This window comes from Gasterosteus aculeatus, chromosome Y (genome assembly GCF_964276395.1).
Source record: "Gasterosteus aculeatus chromosome Y, fGasAcu3.hap1.1, whole genome shotgun sequence".
Taxonomy (NCBI): Eukaryota; Metazoa; Chordata; class Actinopteri; order Perciformes; family Gasterosteidae; genus Gasterosteus; species Gasterosteus aculeatus.
In genome coordinates, this window is record NC_135709.1 from 14,826,360 (window position 1) to 14,849,555 (window position 23,196).

The 23,196-nt window shown below is 42.5% G+C and overlaps 1 protein-coding gene across 4 annotated transcripts; it reads right to left on the reverse strand.

Annotated features, from left to right (window-relative positions):
- Positions 1 to 1,673: 1,673 nt before the first annotated feature.
- Positions 1,674 to 23,141, reverse strand: LOC120812443 (carnitine O-palmitoyltransferase 1, liver isoform-like). 4 transcript variants are annotated; one of them, XM_040168383.2, is made up of 19 exons: positions 22,894 to 23,141; positions 19,775 to 19,939; positions 19,201 to 19,343; positions 18,709 to 18,880; positions 18,185 to 18,286; positions 17,544 to 17,681; positions 17,357 to 17,434; positions 16,419 to 16,526; positions 14,846 to 14,930; positions 13,413 to 13,608; positions 7,619 to 7,807; positions 7,424 to 7,529; positions 6,790 to 6,906; positions 5,582 to 5,746; positions 5,094 to 5,225; positions 4,823 to 4,975; positions 3,850 to 3,963; positions 3,500 to 3,592; positions 1,674 to 3,423 (listed from the first exon to the last, which is right to left on the reverse strand). In XM_040168383.2, exons 2-19 carry the CDS (start codon positions 19,913 to 19,915, stop codon positions 3,340 to 3,342), a joined length of 2,316 nt encoding a protein of 771 aa, XP_040024317.2. In that variant the 5' UTR covers positions 19,916 to 19,939; positions 22,894 to 23,141; the 3' UTR covers positions 1,674 to 3,339. The 4 variants fall into 4 exon arrangements, with proteins under 4 accessions (XP_040024317.2, XP_040024316.2, XP_077953949.1 ...); XM_040168382.2 differs by lacking the exon at positions 14,846 to 14,930 and adding an exon at positions 15,860 to 15,947 and having other exon boundaries at positions 22,894 to 23,126; XM_078097823.1 differs by lacking the exon at positions 22,894 to 23,141 and adding an exon at positions 20,998 to 21,052.
- Positions 23,142 to 23,196: the final 55 nt, after the last annotated feature.

The window sequence follows — 23,196 nt, forward strand, 5'->3', positions numbered from 1 at the left end:
GATTGAGCTGCAGTGTGATGGGACACTAAAGACAAAGTACGACACTGTTTAATCACTCCATTCCCGCAGCAATGCCCCAGCTCCGTCTACATGCGGCTCGAACCTTGTGCATGTTTGGTAGCACATATCTGTGTGAGAAGCTGTTCTCAGTGATGAAAACAATACCGCACACAGGAGTCGTCTCACTGATGAGCACCTTCAGTCCATCCTGAGAGTCTCCACAACACGGGACCTCACGAAAAACATAAACCAACTTGTTGCCAAAAAAAGATGCAAAGCATCCAGCTCTGATAAAATGGCATAAGAGAAAAGAAAACTGAATGTTTTGCATCGTTATTTGTTATTACTGAAAAGCACACATTTTTTTATATTTCCAGGTTTTGTTTTGTTTTGCAGTATGTTCATATTTCTAACTTTTTGACTAAATTTTGACAGGAGATATTTTTATGGAGAGCAAGATATTTTAAGTTATTTGAAGTTTAAGTTTATTTATTGCAGAATAACATTCCTGTCTGTTTGTATTTATATTTATGTTAAAAGAAACATTTAGTTTTAGTGTGTTCAATAAATGTTTATTCTGTTCGGCCCGCGACCTGAAGTGTGTTTTGATATTTGGCCCCCTGTGCAATTGAGTTTGACACCCCTGGTTTACACCCTCGCCTGAATCACTTAGAAATCCGGCGTGGGGGGGGGGGGGGGGGGGGGCAGTTCTCAGCCCAATAAAATGCATAAGGTCTACTGTGGCTCCACGGTTTTGTGAGGTGATGAAGTTATAGTATTGAAGTCCGGGAGGTCAGCGGAGAGCCTTGTGTGACCTTCGCCGCTCTAAACCGTTTAATGCAGCTGCATTTTCACGTCCCTTTTAATCTGTGTGGGATGAATTAGTCTACATGTGGTTGATATTGGTACTTTATCCTCAGCAGGCTTTTTTTTAGGTCCGCTTTAATGTCAAATCGAGGCACAATAACAATTCTTTCCAGAAATCTTGCGGTCCAAGACATCCACCCTTAAACTAACATTTAGCAGCAGGACACAATTATTTCTTTTTCCCCCTCATTCAATGATTCAACATGTATCATTCAACCCAATTACTTTGGGAGCATAACAAAGCCACGTCCAGCAGTGCAGGAAAAACAAATTGTTCTGCCAAATCCCAAATCAAGAATGACACAAATGATCTAAATGCAGCAGCTGCAATGAGAACAATGTAACTTGGCTAGCAGGGAAAACAACCGCAGAGAACGGGAACGATCAGCGGCTGAAACGGGGAAACATTGGCTCCCCGCTTTTCTCTGAGAGTGTTGTGGGACAAGTGGTAGATGAATTAAACTGGTGACAAGCAGAGGCCGCGGATCTCTCCCGAAGTCTACTTTTAGAAAGTGCAAGTCAAGGTTTTAGGTTTCAGTGTCTGCTCTTTAGTGAATGTTTTTTTTCAGCTTGCCAATTAAGTGAACAATGTAAAAGGCTTGTTTTCCAGATGGCAGCCGCTGTATGGATCCGTCATAGCATTGTGCTCGAAAAAGAGCACCCCAGGATTTATTGCCAGGATTTATTGATCAAAAATGTCTTGTCCACGCATCCGTTGTCATTAATGGAGGCGACGCAGTGCATTTCTTCCTAAAAGTTAGGAAATTATAAGAACGGATAAGAAAGAAAAACATACTCAGCAGTGATACAGCTGTCTGACATTCACTTTATTGTTAAAACTCAGTTTTGGTATATCAGCTGCTTGTCTTTTTACACCATCTTTGAATTAAAAGGCAAACATATACAGCTTCATCTTCAAAAAAAACATGCAGTGTCAACATGAAGTTTACTGAGAGTTAAACAACTTCAGCATAACTGCAAAGTCTGTGAGAATAAAACTGAACAAAAACTAGGTCGTCTCTTCTACTTATTTTATCAGCAAAACTTTAAGTGCCACATTCAGTTGATAAATATGAATTTTGTTTTAATAATAAAGAAGTTAAAACCTTGAAAATAAATATGAACTGGCAACATATACATAAAAGAAATGCATTCCTACATGACGGCCTCTCTATACCTGCACTGCTTACGTATTAAACAGACAACACAAGCTAGGAAGCTCTGCACCTCCTGTTGAAACAACCAATGTTTACTGACCAACTATTTGCTCATAAAGTGTACAAATTCATAGAGTTTACAATTCATGTTGATCTGACAATCGGCTACCAATGCATTTGGGAATTGGTTAGTTTGGACTAAAGGACCCGTCATGGAGTGCACAATGGAGTTTAAGTACTGTTAAACCACTACTCTTCTTTTTGAAACACAAAGAAAAACTGGAAAGAAAAAATAAACGCCGGCCCGAGCACTTTGACATCGACCACCCTGGAAACACCCCCCGTCCTCCCACAGCAGACTTTAAGCACACTGGGATCTCACGGCATCACACCATCTTGTACTGTTGCAACATCACAACATCAACTAATCTTGCAATGCCGCAGCCAGCGCTCCAGAGTACAAGGCCAAGTTAAAAATAAACCTGAGTATGAACACGACAAACACTCAAACACAATGTGCCTTTACGCCACATCACAAGATCACAGCAGCTTCCTGATCCATTGATCGTCTCCCTGTCGTCTTTGTTGGTATCCAGGTCGTCACGGTTACAGTCACATTCAAGATCAAGAGCTGAATATTGGGGATTCTCATTAATACAGATCAACTGTTTTAGTCCTTCTGGCCTCCGCAGGTACACCGTTCCGAGACACAAGTGCTCAACAACAACTACTCCTGCAGTAAATCAGACTCTGTATTTAAAACTGAGCCATACGAAATGAATAGACAGATGCAACATGCAATTAGTTGACAATATTGAATATCACATTTGCTGCAATTGGAAAGGAGAAACCAACTAAAAGAAGGAAAAAATAATAATATAGTTAATCGGATTTTTCAAAACTGGGGCAGAAACTAGTAAAATATTGCACCATCAACTTGAGAATGTGATTTCAATATTGGATGATGCTAATGAATCTTTTCTGACATTATAGTATGTTATTGTGGTAACACAGACGAGAGCTCCAATTTCCCCTTCCCTTCCCTTTCTACATCGGTGGGTTACCAAGGCACCCATGCAAACAGTCCTGCCAATAAAACCATTTAACGACGCACTGTACCCAAGAACACCAGTATCTCACCCTGCCTATACATACAGTACTCTCTTAACGGCACCGCCAACAAATTGACAAAAAATCTCAACCATTCTTAATTCAGTTAACCCTAAATCCAATATTTGATTCTGTACAAACCTCAGAAAGAATAGATTCCTTGCTAAAAACTACTTATGTCGTCTCCACGCATGGAGAGGGCTGATCACTGGGTTTTCTTTTCAAGCTGGAAGAGACCCTTTATGTCGAGCATGGCCTGTCGGATGTGGCCGCCGAAACGGTGAGAGTCCTGAAACAAAAGACACTTAAAAAGATACTTCTTCAGACACTAAATTATGTAAATTCCCTTTGCAAACCGAACTTACGGTTTCGGGGCTTGAGTGTTTGCTGGAGATGTGGAAGTTGATCAGGTTCTCCCCAAGGATGATGTAAGAGACCCCGTAACCATCATCAGCCACCTTTAGGACGCAGGAGGAAAGACGTGAGACCCATCGAGAAAATTTAGATCTTTTTAATCTAGATTTCCAAAAGGCTAGAATTCATGACATGAAAATACATTCATGACGCCAATTAAAGATGAACAATTAATCAGTGTTTGAGCGCCTATCTCTTAGTGAAGACAAAACAAATATGCAGCGATCTAAAAAAGGAAACACAATACTCAACAACCACCTTCCAAAAAACAAAAAACCATCGCAGTTGCCGGCTGACTTACTGGACCGAATCCTCCTCCAGCAGACACATACTTGGGGTGTCTGACCAGATCGAACAGTTCCACTTGCTGCAAGGGCGTCTGACTGGTGGACAGCCTCCACGGCTCAGACAGGACCTGCACATGGAGGCAACGCACATTTAGTCCTCCGGGTATCAGCCTGACTGACACATTCCTTTCTATACATCTCAAAGTCAATGGCAAGTTAGAAAAGAATGAACCGATCGCGCGTGTGTTTCAGGTGAGAAAACGCGCCTCTTTTGGCGTAGTCAAATATGGCTGCTTTACATCCACTACAGTTGGTTGTCATACAAGAAGCACCCAGAGTGCGATTTACTTGCTTACAAAAATCCGTAGAAGTCTACTTTGCGAAGATTGTGTGTGTGTGCTTGAACTTAACGGGCCCGTGTATTTAGGAGTGAAACTGAATCCATATTAGGTAATGCTGGTAACTTATTTAAATGATGCAGTCCTGAACCAGCTTCATTTCAACCACACTGTTACAGGGATATTATTCCAGTAAATTCAAGTAGGCTTAATTTAGTCCAAACTAAACAGCTCAACAAACTGACTTGTAATGAGGTCGGGTTTAGCATGTTCACCGGAAAGAATCCATGAACCGACCCCCTCTTATGATTTTTCCCCCGTCACAGGAGGAGTTTGTCTGCCAGCTGAGAGTTGACCTCATGACATGAATTGGATGATTAGTGAATACATTTAGGATTTTCTTCATGATTATATAACACGTTGATATTCTGCCACATATTTTTTCCACTGCAATTATCCTTTAGTGCATTTTCCCGCTCAGTAGCAAACGGTTTGTCCTGGTGGCTTCTGGAAGGCCACTTTTCATCTTTGCGTAGCGTGACTAGATGCCCTTGGACCACTTTGTATTGTTGTAGATCAAGTAACCTTTAGAGCCTTTCGTTGCAGCTCGAAGAGCAGAAATGTAATAACATGTGTCAACACCTCGTACCTCCTTGAGGAAGGGCGAGTCCTCGCCGAGGTATTTGGACACCACATAGAGGCAGAAAAGGTGGCGATCGATGCCCTCTCCGGTCATTGCCAGGCGGTACATGCTTTGGTGCTTCTCCGAGGCCAGTTTGAGCAGTCTGAGACACTCGTCTCTCTGAAATGGACAGCAGAGAGGCAGGTTAAACCACCAGAGAGCACGCTCGATGGACACTCGGCGACTAAAAGTAGCGCTCTAATCGTAGTTGTGGTGTGTCGCAGCTGTTTAGCCTCACGGTCTCTCCTTTGATCATGGCACGGACGAAGGCACACGACTCTGACGTGCAGGAGCGCACGGTTTCCGTCCGGCCCTCGCGGAACAGACGCGTCATAGAGGCCTCGTAGGTCAGACAGAACTTCTTCTTGTCCTGTTGAGAAATAGCGTGGATGAGCAGCTAGTTTCAGAGTCAAACGATGATCATTGAAATGGCTTAAATTAATGCAAATTATCAACAAAAAGATGTTAACTTACTACTCCATTCATTTTATTATCAAATAAAAAATTCAAATGGAAATAACCTCAAACCAAAGCTGAACAAAGTTCTGGTTAAATAAGGTCTTTAATGACACGTCAATGGGCAAGTTTAGACTGCTCTCTGCTGGAAATTTAGAGGAAGTCACTGGGGTGTGTTGATCGTTATATCTACAAGCAAATGCTAAGGCAACAAAATGTCAATTAAATAGGGGCATAGATCTGTTATCACTTAGAAACCGGTGTATTCACCCTGTAATGGGCCAGCTGCAGGGCGATCTGGATGAAGGCATCAGGACTGGTGCGGCACTTCTTTATCAGACCTTTGCCAAAGTCACTGAAGGGCATGATGTGAGAGTCCACGTCATCAGCCAGAGTCCTGGCTACTTTCAGAGAGCTCTGGATGACCTCCTGGCACTGGAGGAGGTGACAGTCACAGTTTTAGACAACACACTGATAAAACAAATTAAAAGAGCTCAAATTGAGAAAAAATGTACACCAGCGACATTTCTAGATTTATGGCTCAATGCCAGTTATTGTCACTTTTTGAATTTACGACACTCACTCGCTCTTTCTCTTCATTTACTTGAATTCTAGGAGTGAAATACAAACAAATGAGGGACATAGTTCAGGCTACCAGCAGAGGGAAACCAAGGCCAGTGAATATCAAATCCCAGCTGGTGGTACGCTTCATCGGTTTGGGAGTCAGACTAAAAGACCTACACACAGCCTTCTTGACAGGTCAAGAGCACCTCGCATAGCGATTGTCTACATGGGCAGAAGTGAGCAAGTAAGCAGGATTTTAACTTCTTTCTCCTTCATTTCTCACACATTGATGGCCGTGGTCAACGTTGTCATTCAATCATGCCAGGAGAGCTTAACAGTCACGTCCGTAAGGGGATCAGATCCCCGCGTGTCTGAGCGAGGACAACCTCCTCAAACTAACTATGCCACATATAAAACGTCACACAAAATGATGTCAAATGGGTGTTTTGCTTTTTACTGCAACACTCTAGCTTAATATACTTTTTGATTATAGGTCTGGCCTTTTATCTTAGTTTTTCACCAATAAATCCTCTGCAGATTGTCAGCAGGTGTTCATACAATTTGATAAGTGCTCTCCAAAAAGGCCGATCAAAAAAAAGACGATGAGATGAAGCATTGATTGCAAATTTAAAGGTGTACAACACAAATTTATCCGCCAGTAGGTGTTTTCCCAGAGATGTCTCATCACACCTGACCCAGTGATGCAAAGCCTGTCTGAACAGCTCAACTTGTTAACCAAAGGTTAATTTCAGCGGTTAGTTAATTAGAATAATCCGTTGACAACCATGAATAAAGAGTTGAAAAACGTTCTCAGTTAACAGCTACCTTTCTAACTCGACAAGATTTAGCGTTGCTGTGTTCCCGGAAAAACGTTGCATAAACTTGTTCTTTTTGAGCATAAACGCCATCGTTACCTCAGCCGGGATGTCCCACGACAGCTTCTGAGGACCAGGCAGGTTGGGGTGGGGTTCCCCTTTGCAGTGACCTGCCTCAGTGTATCCCAACTTAATAGGGTCCATGGAAAGAACATGCTGCAACGCAGAGTCACACAACATTACTGACTAAAACATGAAATTTAGATATCCCACTATTGTGCCTTAAATGCCTCGATGGACATCATGCCAATCAGAATATAAATACATGTTTTCCTATTATATTGTATTGGCTCAGACTATTGAGCTACTTGAGAGGTCAGAAAACTATTAATAAAGCCGATTTTCTTATAGATCTATTTACATAGATAAAAACTATAGTTTGTTGTGTTTATGAAATACAAAGAACAATAAAGATAATTCTTGACATGTTATTTACAGTGACAGAATACCACCCCAAACTCCAAGATAGGAGGAGTTTTCTTTAAAATATTCTCCACTGTGCAAGAAATTAATGAAAATAACAGTTCTTCTTTTACAAATAATTTTGTGGTGAGCTAGTTAAATACAGTCCTTGTTGGTTTCTTTTATAATACCAAAAAAGTACTCTTGTTTTTTGTGACATAAAATGCTTAAAAGAAGAAATCAATAACATTAGATAAAAACATTGATGTACCTCCCAGAGATGTCCGACGATTGGAGCATCCGCCCAGGAATGCTCCGCATTCAGTCCCATGGTACCGTTCTTAAAAATGATCAGGTTAAAGGATTTATCGAACCATCTGAATGGGGGAAAAAAGCAGAAGAATATACATATATTTTATATATGAACTCTTATAATGATCGCATACGCTATGGGTGTCCGCCCCACCTGTCGTAGCACTTTCCGTGGAGGAGGGACTTTGCGTAGCTGACCAGAGACTGGTCCGGGTTGTCTGATTCAAAGCGCTGCTCGGTGTCATCAAGGGTCACGCAAAAGGCCGCCTTCTCGATGGCGTCCAGAGATTGCTTGTTCTTACCACGACTGAAGTAGGTTTCTCTGGCTTTGGCCCACGGGGTCCTGCAGAGTAACAAATAGTTTATTTTTTAAACTGTTATCAACTACAGCTGAATATCAGACAATATGTTTTAATATTATCAAAATTCGAAAATATTGAAAATTTGCGCTATAAAGTTGGGTCGATTCCCATTAAAAAAATATGTTGCTGTTGTCGACGCCATAAACTAAAGGAATGTTAAAATAAAGGAATATTACTTTATTTTATAATGAAGGAAAAAGGAATATTCCTTTATTTTAACCGTTAATATGCCTGCTTACTCAGATAATGTCGCAATTCTTTTTATTAAAGTTATTTTTCACCGTTTAGGATATTCCAACAATTAGCAACTGTAGGATATTAGAAACAAATAGACGATCCGGTTCATAAAATTAATAAAAATGCATATAGTGTACACCAGAATACAGCCATAATTCTGAAACTGCGTAATCCATAAAGTAATGACAATATTGTAAAGCCACTGTAATTCTGCACCTGTAATAGAATAACATCAATGTGCAGTTATGATTGTATTTGATGTAATGTAATCAACTGGAATGCATGCATGTAATACTTGAACAACAACTGATATTGACTAAGGATCATTCGAAATCCGAGTTACATTGAACTCACCAGAAGACCACTCCCAGAGGTGTGGACACTGACTTTCACACCTTTAAGCATTGTTATAAATACCTGTAGGAACCATTGTTCTGGAGTTCGCTGGTGGAGGCGACAGACGGGCACTAGGAATGGTCAAAGGACTGACCTGGGGCCTGTTGGTTGCTGAGACCAGCGGCTCCTCAGCTGAGATGTTCTTTTTACCACAACGCCATCTTCTTTATTAAATACATTTGATTTTAACCTTTTGATCAGCGATGACCTCTGTCCGTCCAGCGTTTCTTCATTTTGGAACACAACAATTTGGTGACCCCGACGTGATGAGGAGCAATGGACGGACGGAGGAACAGCTGATCTGAACAAAGCCCAGCGATCGATTTTCTTCACTCACACGGCGCCATCGAAAAGGTAACCGGCAACCAGTTGTTTTAAAACCGAAATGCTGTATAGTTTATCATAGAACATTTAGGTGTGAGAGGACAAGATACGATGTTTTGAGGTAAACTACATTTTAGAGAAAAAATAAATAAATAATGTTTCTCTTAGTTTGGATGGCCGTTGTGATAAAAAGCACATTGTATATAGTGTTTGTTTGGACGTCTTTTGTATGAGTTACCGACAAAGCTCGGTTGTGTAACGTTAACGTTAAGCGAAAGGGCGACGTTATTTCACTGTATCTGTCATAGAAGGAATGAATGGATACCTAGTATAGGCCTCAACCGGATGAGGGTAAGCGTATAGCTAACTTATAGATCAGTTACGTAATGCATAGTGCCTGAAGCTCTAACAGAACCAAGTCCCCGAGGCGTATTGAGATCGTGATCGTACCCGGTCTGGTAAGACAAAAGGGAGTCGTTCCGAGAGAGGTGCGACCCGTAGGGACGTAGAGACGGTCAACAGTCCAGTGGGTGAATATATGTAAATAGTTAGCACAGAGGGAGACGTTTAAATGAGTGGGAAATAATTTGATTTGAGCCAAATCTATAGACCTTGTTGTAAATAATTGGGTATTTTCTCTTAAACTTAGTGATAGGCTGCAAGTTGTTGAGTGTGGAAATGAGATGTACAGTGCACGGTACATCTCATACAGCATCTTAATGACGGAAGCACATTTTATGTCATAGGATAACATTAGTAATAGCAGTACAGAATGGAAAACTTTGTTACAGACCATCATCCTGTAATGATTTTATCAACAAACCATACAAACATGTAACTACATATGAGATATATTGATAATCTATCATTTTCATTAGGAATACATAAATGTTCTGGGTCACTAACAAACCATGAGTTGAGATTTGAGTTCACAGATAGAGAACTCAGGTAAGCTGCCCTGACAACTGAGAATGTAAATGAAAGACCAATTGTGATGGAAAGTCACAAAGACAAAGATCATCACACGTCCTGGAGCCCAGAGAGGCTGCAAGGAGAAAAGGAAGGAGCAGCGAACGGACTGGTAAGATGCAGAGGTCAAAGGGTGCAGACAGCTGATCAACAGGAGGGACTTAGCAGGTCTCCCATTGCAACAACAAACGGGATAAGCATAACTATTTTTACAGGGGTTCTGTTGACAGTAACGTGGTTCGAAAACCACAAGAATTCGAAAACCACACACTGTTTGAATGCAAATATTCTGTGTATCATGCTTTAATCATTTTTCTCTATCACTGCATAGGGACTGTTCTTTTCTTAATTTCTGTTTTTCAATTTAAAGGAAGAGCTCGCCAGCCAGCGTTGAACTTTGAGCCAATGCAAAGACGTCTGAAGCTGACCTGATGCTGATTATGACACATTTATTTTAAGACATGTGTTAAAATAACACATGCCTCAACAGGAGGGATGTAGATATAGAAATATTTTTCCAAATTGAACGATGGGAAAACTTAACAAAATAAATTACTAAAAGAAAGATTTAGATACCAGAGGTATGTATTGTCAACAGCTCACAAGAGTTGAATCTCACAATTTGACTTCTATTTCTGGAATGAATTTGAAATGTTGTTCTTCTCATTCAGTCAGCAGGACTGATAGTAAAGTAAATGGTACAGTTAAAGCTACAATTAAGAAAATAATGACTAGAACGGAAAGAATTAAGGACTAGATAAGTAATGTTTAAATTTGCACAAAGACCAGGAGGAACACCTGGGAAGAGCACACCCACACACACACACACACCCACACACACCCACACACACACACACACACACACACACACACACACACACACACACACACACACACACACACACACACACACCCACCCACCCACCCACCCACACACACACACACACACACACACACACACACACACACACCCACACACACACACACACACACACACACACACACACACACACACACACACACACACACACACACGTAGGCAACCCATTGTGCTTCTCTATTCAACAGCTGACCAGGGAATCCTGATCCCCCGATCGGTCTGGTCACAGGACCTGCGAGATTCTCAGGATCAAGAAGAGAGTGGATCTCAATCACACGTCAATGACGACCACTACGCGTCGCCTGACCAAGCCTTTGATAACAAGAGGAAGTATACACTCAACCATAATCCCACAAACACTTTAGTTTGTGTACAAGTTATTACCACACAACTTCAAGTAATTAATTAAGAAAAGGAACAGAAACCCCTCATTTAAATCCAAGCTGATTGAGATATACAAGCAAATACACACGGTTGATATTATTGTGAGAACAAGAGATCCAGGCTCTTGATTTACAAATCCAAACATTTTCCTGATATAGAACTATACAGTAAATAGACATATTCACATTGAACATCTGGTCGGACGGTGAAAGAGATTCACCTTTCCGTTGAGTTGTACTTATCAAGATAACAGTATTGTCCCGATTAAACAAAACATAACTATAGACACAGTGCTCAACAGACAGGAATGCATCACCAATAATTGATAAACTACATTAACCTAAAAGCCACATCAGTAGAATGGAAGCTATGGGAATACCTGGGGGTGTCTAATGAGTTTCAAGTCACACACAGGATCTAGAAGACGCACCTCTACCCCTGCTGGAGCAGAGAGGGATGACACAGAAGAGGAGAGACCACCTGTCAACAACCTGAGCGGCGCCAAAGGAACCGTGAGCAGTGACCAAACAACCGTCATCTCGCTGAGAGGAAGGACTTCCTCAGCCCAGAGTCTGCTAGACCACCGTGCAGGACCAGGAGGAAGCATCAGAACCAACCGCAGCAGAACCAGCACCACAGAGCCGGACCAGAAGCAAGACAAGCATCGTTCTAGGAGACCAGAAGCAAGACTAGGACCGATTCAGAAAGGGTCCAAGCAACCTTCCAGTCTCCCTTTTGAGGGACAGCACAGTTCCAAGACCACCTCACACTAATGGGGGACAACGACAGCCCAGCACAGGCATAACCTCAGACCCACGGGTCACATCAGAACCATTGATTTCCAGTACAGACACTTCCAAGTTCCCGATCCCCTCTACAAACACTGCCCCATGGACAACAACAACAACAACAACCATTTAGCACAGGAGATTCTGAAATGGTCGAGAAAACACCCACACACACAAATGGAGGTGAACCACTGCTGAAAGCTCTCACTGAAGAACCAGCAGAGAACAGTGACATGGACAACCGCTTCTCAGGTTTATTGGACTCATGATTTAATAAATACAAATAATTGTTTATTTCTGTGATAACAGTCTCCATTATGGCCAGCATTCTATTCCTAGGTGGATGCTGTTGCATCTTCTGCATCAGGACTCTTATCATTAGAATCATCAGAGAAGACCAGCCCCATGATGCCATTAGGTTTATTAAATTAATGTGTCCTGTATCAATTTATACTGTACACATGACATCCGTGATGAAATGTTAAATCCTGGGAGAAGATCTTTCAATCTCTCCGACAGATTTCTTCCTTATTTTATTCCCAAAAAGGGTTTTCGAGGGAGTTTTTGTTCTGTGCCACATTTTATGATTAGAATGTGTAAGATTAAGCGTATCATATTGGATCGAACGTTATGCTAAACAAATATTTGGAGACGACACATCTGACAAAACTGAGGAATTTGATGAACCGGTCTCTCTGATTGGTTTTTACACCAAAATTGGTGTAAAGGGATGGATTGTAGGATATTAGAAACAAATATACGACCCGGTTCATAAAATTAATAAAAATGCATATAGTGTACACCAGAATACAGCCATGATTCTGAAACTGTAATCAATAAAGTAATGACAATATTGTAAAACCACTGTAATTCTGCACTGTAATAGAATAATACCAATGCAGTTATGATTGTATTTGATGTAATGTAATCAACTGGAATGCATGCATGTAATACTTGCACAACAACTGATATTGACTAAGGATCATTCGAAATCCGAGTTACATTGAACTCACCAGAAGACTCCCAGAGGTGTGGACACTGACTTTCACACCTTTAAGCATTGGTATAAATACCTGTAGGAACCATTGTTCTGGAGTTCGCTGGTGGAGGCTACAGACGGGCACTAGGGATGGTCAAAGGACTGACCTGGGGCCTGTTGGTCGCTGAGACCAGCGGCTCCTCAGCTGAGATGTTCTTTTTACCACAACACCATCTCCTTTATTAAATACATTTGATTTTAACCTTTTGATCAGCGATGACCTCTGTCCGTCCAGCGTTCCTTCATTTTTGAACACAACACAACACACAGCAGTGCTGAAACCAGCAAATCAGAAAATTACTAAATCTGGTGGGAAAATAGTAAAAAAAAACTACATTTTTGAAACTAGGGCTCTAGATTGAAAGAGGGTAGTACAGACTGCTGCTTGAATGGTGTAATGGCTTCCGGAAGTTGTGCTTTTAATGGGTTGCAATGGGGAGGTTTTGTTCTTAAGGGGTGCAAGTGTTTTTTTAAATAAATAAATAAACTTCCTGTCGTGCTACACTGCATGTTGTGAATGGTGTGGCCTCATCAGTACTGGCTGCAGCTGGCTCTGTAGCGCCACCCACCTGTCCCCTGCGGTGAGTGCAGCTAGTTTCTCCTCTCCCGGCATTGGCTCAGTGGTGTCGGCCAAGATCCTCGCCATCTGCTGCTCGATCTCCCGTGGCAACAGCAACCGCCCGTCATAAAACATCCACACCTTGAAGAAACGGCCCTTGTGGTACACGGCAATGTGTTTGCTGTCGTTCACATGCTGAAGGATGTCTGGGAGACCGAGAGAGAGAGAGAGACAGAGACAGAAAGGGGGAAAACGGAGAAAGAAAGCAAATTGAGGCGTCGTGGCTGATCTTAATGAAGGCAGCAGTTTAAATGGACCATGGATGTCACAGCATTTGATTTCTAGGAACAGTCCAAGTGTTAGTAACCTGATCTGGGTCCCAGCTGTGAAATACTGCGATATCCACAACATACATTTTTGTCAGTTGGTACTTTTATTTTTTGGGGCATCCTTCGTATATCAAAATGAAGGGCAAAGACATGTAATGAATCAAAGATGACACTACATGATGGGAGAGAATACTGTCCAGTTCAAAATCTAAAAACAGCTTGATAATGGATATGCGGAAAGGGAGATGAAGTAATTTGGGAACAGGGTGATGGTTTGGGATACAATGAAACGAGGCAATGTTTGTTTGAACAGCATTGAGCACGACCAGCAAAAAAAACACAAATCAAAAAACATCTCTTGCCTCTTAGTATATAAAATAAGTTATGATGACTCTTTTGGAGTTGCTCGGGGATTCAAACAAGCATTGCTCTAAAATCACAGGGAGGACAAAAAGGAGGGGATACTTACAAAGGGACCAACTACCACCTCACATCCAGGTAATACTTGGCTTACCCCTCCAGCAATATCAGTATACATATAGGGAACTGGCTTTGGAAATTAAAAAAAAGAGATCATTTGTATTTAACTCTTATAATTTAAGTGTCGGGTGAACTGCAAACTCACACAATAAAGTCAAATATGTAACTGTAGAGATTTTTCTTAAATATTTTGCTAAACTTAAAATGAATGTTCAGATGTCACCACAGCTCAAGGTCTTTGTCCCAAGGCTTCCGGCTTTGATACTAAACAGATGGTCTGCGCCTCGGTTACTGGACTGAGGGTTTTATCCTGCATTAAAAGTCCTTTCCAACACTCTCTGCTTGCCATGGTGCTGCTGCAGCAGAATGGCTTTCTGCCCCTACAGAGGTCATGTATTGATTTTAGTCAACGCTAAACTATGACCACCACCCAAGAGTAATAATAATAGTAATAATAATAATATTAAAATTATTCCATGAACACATGCAAATTAGTCCTTCAATGTGCATAGACCTTCACACGTGCATTAATTATTCATGGAGGTCAGACTATCTCTAATTCAAAACACAATCGACAAACGTCTCAAGTACAGTAGGAGTAGTGCGGAGGAGGCGGCACTGCTAAAGACTCTACCTGTGTCTACACCTGGGACACGACTGCTGTTGAACATAGACTCGTATTGGGCTGAGCACATGGGAATAGTGTGTAGGAGCATGAGCTGAAAAGCAAAAGGGTAGAGTCAAACACAGATGACAAACTAATTCACAAATATCCCCTGGAGAGCGCAGCAGACACACGCCTACACAGAGAGGAGAATGGATGAAGGGAGGAGGGCCATGAGGATCGGTTTGATAAGCAGTCTCAAGGAGGAAAAAAGGGACCCGAGGAGGCTTCCAGGGAAGGAGAAACCAAGTGTCTGCCGTCTCAATGCCACCAGCAAAGCCCCGGGGTCATTTTTGACTAAAACGTCCACCGTTTTACACATGTACACTTACACAAATTTGAATATCTCCCAGATGATAAATCAGAGGCTAAATCAGAGGTCTTCAACGTTTTTCAAGCCAAGGTCCCCCAAACTGATGGCGAGGTGGAGCAGGGACCCCCTACGGAGTTTGGTCCACCATCTTTTATTTTTGAGCTTCACGCTCTTTAGACGTGAGCATAAAGGCGATCTGATTGGCTGGTGCCTGCGCTGTCATATTCGCATGGAAGGAGCAGTGAGTGAACCAGTGCCCAGCTTGAGAGCTGCTGTGGGAAGCTAAGTGTGTGTGTTGCGGACTGACAGATAACGTCTTCTCCATCAATTTATCCGCTCGCGTCAATATGTTGAATTCATGTTAATGTGTATTTAAAGATAAATAAAATTCCGATTCTGAAGACATTTACGTTTGTGGGGGGAAAAAATTGTCTTATCAACCAAAAATTTCGCAACCCCCCCTGCAGTACCTTCGCGGACCCCCTGTTGAAGACCTCTGGGCTAAATGAACAAAAAGCCAATGAGAAGTGAACCATTCCAGGGCTTTGCTGATGAGAATGAGATGGGTAGTCGGGGGGTTTGCGATTGGCTGTTGTGGCACCAGCAGCTAGGGTCACCGCGGTGGGGGCGGGGGGTTCAGAGGGCATGGTGGACACGTGCCCTCTTCTTACCTGTCTCCAAACCAGGAACGCGGGTGGTGTTAAACATCGGCTCCCATTGAGCCGAACACAGAGGAACCTTGTTCGCCAGCAAGTAAATCTAACGCAGCGTCCGGCGCAGCAAAGGGACAAAACAGTAGAACAGAGGCAACCAAAATGTGAGTGTGTAACCGAGAGAGCTCATGCATTGCTGTTTGTATAGTGCATACAATTGGTCTATGCAAGAGGTCTACTTGTTGGTAAAGGAAAATTACTGAGGGAGGAGCGGGAGGAGAGGACACTGATGTGTGCTACTACCATCATTAGCAATCATTATAGCTGTACATGCATCAAAAACAGGAAAAAATCATAGTGATTGGCATATTCAAAAAAGTCAGTTAGTCACAGTGACCTGGGATGTTAAGATACATCTACATTATCATTGGTGAGAGAACAAGCTAACTTTAAGACCACACAAGAAAGGGTTGGGAAAGATACAGCACTTTGGTGGTAGAGTTGAGACGAAACAAGCTATAAATCAATGAATAAGAAATGTGAAAGTCAAACAGGGAGGAAAGGGCTCTCTACTCACTGGTTTGATCTGGGCTCGGTCCAGTTTTCTCCTGTAGAGCATGATGGCATGGATGGCGTTCCCTGCTCGGGCAGCCTGGATAGAGGTGGGGAACACGTACAGGAAATCCTGGGGGACAAAAAAGGAGATTTATAATAGGGTATGAATAAATAAATAGCATCCTGCAGCCTGCTAAGGACACAAGATGACTGCAAACTGAAGAGCAGCGTGAATAAAATGTTCTTTTGTGATTCATAGATTCTTTGTTGTCATTGTGGTTGAGGACTGTCCCCTGCCGAGGTCAATGGGTCTGTGATCGTAAATGTGACCGAGATTCAGAAGGAACGAACCTGCCCTCTGGTAAAAGAGACAATGCAATACAGTGATGCAGCTTTGCCCTCTGAGACACAGATGAACAGGGTTGTGCTGCCAATTGAGTGTGTGTGTACCGTACACAGAAAAACATTTGACACCCAACTTTGCATATCCATCACACACACAAGGTTTGACAAGTGCTAACGCAAACTAATTTTTGGAAAGTTCAGTTTTAAGAAGCTACAACCATAGGATTTAGGTGCGGTCAACCTCTCTTTCGGATAAACTTTTCTTACTTAATAGACATATTTGTTTGTCCATATGTCCGGCTAAGTGTTACAATTTTGTCCAAGCCGTGTGCGGCAGGGCCGTCATATGCCGTAAACATTTCTCAAGAGCTCATTTTACTTTACGTCACTTGCAATATTGCACATCAATCTCATAGAGTGCCAGGAAGTGACATAGTTACACTGCAGCTCTAGCTGATGTTTGATTATAGTTTGTCTACACCTCACCACGCATCACAGCTTTTGGGGTCACACTTGGAGAGAATGCATCATGTTTTACGTGGAGAGCCTTATGCTTTACAAAAAAAAAGGCTGAGCGGTTGTTTGCTGACAGATAATCAAGTAGAGAGGACTCACCATGGCATAATAGTTGCTGTTGACCATGATGGGCCCACGGCCTCGAAGGTAAATATACTCTTCCCACCAATCACTGACCTGTGTGAGAAAGGGGGTTACATTTATTAACATGCCGTTTTTCAGATTAACAAACAGGTCTGTAGGAGGAGTAGAGGAGAGCAAAAGGGAGAGGAACTATGTGACTCACATAGTTGGAGGCCCACCAGGACTTGAGTTTGAGGTACCACTGCAGTCTGGGTCCTAGATTCTTCTCAAAGTCTTTGGTCAAGCCCTCCATGCGCTGGTACCGCTCGTCCTCCATCAGTGGACGCACTGACTCCAGGTACTGGTAACCCAGCAGTGAGTGAAGCAAAGGGTTGACAGTTTTAAACAAGGAGAGAGAGCCGATGGGTCAGAGTAACGTTCTCTATTTTTTTCCCCCTTCTGACAGGAAAGAAAGTTTTTTTTAGGGCCTCTGCCATAATCCTCTAAACCAGGGGGTCAAACGTTCGATCACCTGGCACTAGGGGAAGAAAAAAATCATGCCGCATGCCGTCCCCTGAGGGAGCGAACAAAAAACTTGGTAGGTCTAATTAGCGATCATCACTTAATAACGGACACATTTTACGTCATTCAAAAGCGACCCTGGCCAAATTCTATCCGTGCACATCATCAGTCGATTAGACGATCGATTTGTTTGGCACGGACGCTACGCAGCTCTGTTGATCCGTTGCTCGTTGACTTTCATAAAATTGCAATATTTGGTTCCATTCCAATTATTAGGACCATTATAACCAATAAGGAATGTGCACACAGCACTTCAGAGCTGAAGTGACAGTTGCAACTTACCCTTTTGCAGGTGTCCTTGATGGAAGGAACAGGGAGTCTCGGCAGGGAATTCTGGAAACTGTAGAGCATTGGCTTCCTGCCAGAGAACACCTTCACCAATACCTGGAAAAGAAGCACAGATAAAAAAGGGGAGGGAGTGGGAATGCAGAGTTACACATTGGGTTTTAATCTGAAAATGTAACAGGTGGGTTGAAATAAAAAGGGTTAGAACTTTCAGTCTTTCAATTGTTTCTTTGAGCCAACAGTCACTTGAATTTGGAATTTAACTATATAAAATAACTTCTATAGTCTGGGTATTTTAAGGCCTATGCAAAAAGGAAATAAAATGCCACCTGGTGAAATTCTGCCTTGACATTCCACCAGAAAGAACAGTGTCCAATACACACGCTTTATAAAGTGAATTTAAAAGATCTTTTAACTTTTAATTGTGATTAATCTAGATTAATGCATTACAAAATGTGAGATTAATTAGTTTTAATCTTCCCTGCAGTGAACGGAACAGAGGAGCCCAGTCATGGTCTCACCATCCACAGACGAGTGGACCAGGCCACAGAGCCGTGGCTGGTGTACATCCAGCCGTGCCACGACAACAGGGACTTCAGGACACTCCTCATAATCATGATTATGGAGACCCACAGGCCTGTGCCCACCAGAACACCTCCAACTATCTTCTGGCTGTCAGTGGACATGTATCGACTGTGGACAGAGAATAAGAGGGGGGAGGAGAAGTGACGGGGGGGTCAGATTGATCCAAGAGAGAGCACTGTAATAACACTATGGACAAATTAGACAATGAATGTCCTGTAATCAAAGGTCACGTAACCTCATGACTGATGAACAGTGCATGTTACTTACTCATGAAAGGCATTAACAGTTTACGTGGATAGTGTGTGCATAATATCCCTAAATACGAGGCGTGGTGGATAGTTAGCAGTTTATAATCGGTGAGTACACCAGAACTTTCTTTTGATCATGACAATAAAATGATATTGTGATCATGATATCATAAGCCCTACCTGATGGGCATGTGTTGACCCAGCTTGGAAATCAAGCCCAGAGAGGGATCCAGCTGTTGATACTTATTGTAGGACATGTAGGACACAACCACTACCATGAACCCACCAGGGCTGCCTGGGTACACACCGGTCATCACCCCATTCTGTGGAAAGGTAAACCAAAGCAAATGTCAGGGTCAACAAGCTAATAATCTATAAAGACTATGTTTTTTTGTTTTTTACAACAAGTGATTCATTACCACAGTGTTTACAGCCTTGATAACCCATGAGAGTAATCATTCGTAGTTATAAACAAAAGGGAAAATGCTGTCTTTCTGGGTTTGAGTGACTCGGCGTGACGGTGTGTAAACAGTAAACTAGGCCGAAGGTTAGAACGCAAAGAATAGACATGAAGGTCATAGACACTTTTGTCTGTTTCTTTAACCGTCAGTGACTTTCCAGTGTAGCGAATAAACCCATTTCAGTAGGCCAGTAACAGTAAATCAGTCAGAGATAAAAAAAAGAGGAAAGAGACTGCACATAGTGCACAGAAACCCAGTGGACTTTGCTCTCCCATATGTCCAACGACGCTCACCTTGAAGCGAATGAACCTTTTCTTCCAGGAGTGGAGGCCAGAGAGGTAGATCTGGCGCAGCGCCTCGTGGCACAGCTGGAGGTCGATGCCATCGGGGGAGACGGTGAACTGAAAGGCCACCGCCTGGTGAGCTTCTGCCATGTTGGCTGCTTCCGAACAGGGTCACTGAGGGAGAGGAGAGAGACGGATGACACAAGTTAGTGAACAATACAATACAGCATAGTACGATATCCTCTCACTCATATGGATGGCATTACCATCTTGTACATCACGACATGAGTACTGACTGACAACAAACAACACGGTACAATTACTACATCCCAATATCTGGATGAGACTTTAAATATCGTCGTCAGGCAAATATTACAACAATCTCTGATATTGACCAGCTCCTGTCAGTTACTTGAAATCAGAAGGCAATATTCCTCAACTGCAGTTTGCCAACCGCACTGCAGGTTGCCTAATTTACGGGATTTAAACCAGCTCTTTGTGGAAAGGAAGAGCGTACTATTATTGGCTCTAAAGCAACAAAGACGTATGGTTAACCTCGAGTTGGATGCATAACACTCGGCTTAAAAGGACAAAAGGTGTGTAGGTTGAGATGCAAACCTGCTGCAGCCCTAGAGGTATCAAGTGTCCACCAATGAAGTTCGGAGTCAAATTTCTTAGTTACAGTAGCCAGTATTGTAGTCGGCAAACAACCGTTTTGAGTCTCTGTATCATCTTGGTCTTGTTTGCTAAATATAGTTGGTCTCAATACAATCTCAGATAAATAGGTAATAATTGGACTATGGCTGAGAAAGTAATTTGTTGCCATGTGAGCGAGCGCACAAAACACAAAAGCAGTTGTAAGAAACATAACTGAAAACAGAAAAATGGGATGTTTTAAGTAGTACACAGTTTCCCAAACGAACATTTGTGCTGCATTGTAAATGCTTAGTAACGATAATAACTATTAGCATTTTAATGATTACAAGAGCGGGATACCCTTTATGAATCAACAAGATATTTAGTTAATAAATAAACTAAACTGCATGCAAAGGACACCAGGTAGTTAGTAATTCATTACTAAACTTTACAACCAAAGAGCAGACACAGTAAAAACATTTTATTCCAAACTACAAGCGCTTATTATTTTATATTTGCAAATTTTAAGTGAGCGATTACCGGTTTAAAATGTTATCATGATATGGTAAGGGAGGGAGTGACAAAGGTCAGCTTACTGGGAACCGAGTTTAAATCTGCAGAGGTGACATCTTCGTTCTTTATCATCATCCAAGACCTTGAACAGTGCGAGAGATCTTAGCACACATTCTTCTTAAAAAGGGAACACAGGTAAATTACCTTGAAAACAAAACAAAACAACAAAAACAAAAAAGCGGGGAGACGGGGTCTGGTCTCCAACTCATATCCAATAATGTGTTTCTTATATTTTAATTGTATATGTTTTTTGATATTATGATTCAATCAGTGTTTTTTGTGTTATGGGATTGTGAATCTGAGCTGGTAGCCATATATGTAACACATGTCAGATGAATCGCTTACGCACACCCAGATCAATACAGTATAGAGGATATATTGATGAGCCTAGGACAAGCTGCATACAATTGTATAACTGCGTTTCCAAGTATTGAGAAGCCTTTTAAACCTTCAAAATAACCAACATTTAGCATTATTTCTGGAGAAAGACCTGATTTTTTCAAGTTGCCTTCAATGGCTGTCGAAAATTTAAAAGACAGATGATCATTCATTTAATGTAACGTAAAATGCCAAACAAAAAGTAGGAAAATGTCAAATATGACAGTTGTCAAATCCGTCATGAAACGTTAGAATTGCCATCGCATGCGAATACTGTTCGCTTTCCTTTTCGGCGAGACTGCTATCAGCGTGTTTCCATCCAAAACAAGAGCATTGTGGAAACCGTACGCGTCTCCGTTTGTGCTTTTTCAAACCCTCGGAAGGAGCACCGTGAACGCAGCACCCGTCAGCGGCAGCCAATCCCCTCCCCCCGCAGCTTCCCAACGTCACATGACCAGCCCCGTGCTGCAGGAACTGGGGGAAAGGTCGCAGCGCTGCGCGGATACCTGGTGAAGCTGCCAGCATTGGTCCTCACAAACCCTCCAATCTCCCCCCGCTGCTGTCACTGCGAAGCCAGTGGAAACATGTAATTTCTTTGCAATATCTTGGCTTTTGAGTTTGAGCCATTTCTGTACAATATAAAATTGAAGATTACGAAGCCTGTCGGGGGTTTAATAATTTGTAATCCTCCCGGTTTTAGTGTATTATGACTATGGCTGCAAACGCCACACATCGACGCCATAAAGGGTGTTGCCAGTTGTGATTATGAAACACTTCACCATCACACAAAATGCACTTCAAGGTAACTTTCATTTAGGTGTTTTATGAGGTATCCCGCCCACGTGGTCCGGAGGTGGGCTTAATATGCACCCTATACAATAGTTTATTTAAAGCTAAATAACCCGCGTTTACAGCCAACATCCAAATACACCAGGTGTGATGTCTCTGATTTTATGATGCTCTTACAAAAAACAAAAACAAACAAAAAGGGAGCCATGACCAATCAGATGAAACTGACCTTCACTAGCATGTGTCCTTCTCTTTACTATTACACATTCTGACCACTTGCTATATCACACATCCTATATTAGTATTGGATACAAAAACACATGCAAGTGTATTGTAAACGACAGCTGACAGAAAGCGTACTTGTCAGTAGAAGCCATCATCCTCACAACCATGAATCGACGTCACGTGCGGGCGCACCGCCGCAGGAACGAAGTTAACAGCGAAAGACCGAGAAAGCCGCCCGGTTCTGTTAATGCGGCGCTGTGGGAATCTCCCGTAGTCACGTAAACACCGCACGGCTTTAAGCACGGGGCGGACGAGGAAACGAAACGAACTGACACGGACGCGGAATGCGGGGACATTAGGACGACAGTTGCCAACGGGTTTCTTGTTCAGCTCGTCGACCTGGAAAACACTTTTTTTTTTAATACAGCAGCCATCTTTGCTTAGCTTTCTCCCCCAAAACTGCCGAGTAACAGCCTGCGAAACGCAGAGGGGGGGGGGGGGGAGAAAAAAGGGGACGTATCACTCACCAACCCTTCCAACTAGTCTGAGAGAACTCTCTGTTCCGAGGACGATGTGTCGCTGGCGACGGGGACTGCTAGAACCTCCGCATGAATGAGAGCACCGACTCGCACACACAGCCTGCCCCCTTCTTCTTTCCCTTTCTTTCAGTCGAGTGGCGCACAGAACGCGGCCCGGGAGAAACAGCGCCCCCCTCATGAGGCCGCTCGCGGTACTTCATGTTTCTGTTCTCCTGTCGAACGAGGTTTTGCGCGAGGGCTGGACATGACGTCACGGATACCAGTACACACGTTGGTCCATGTACTCCTGAC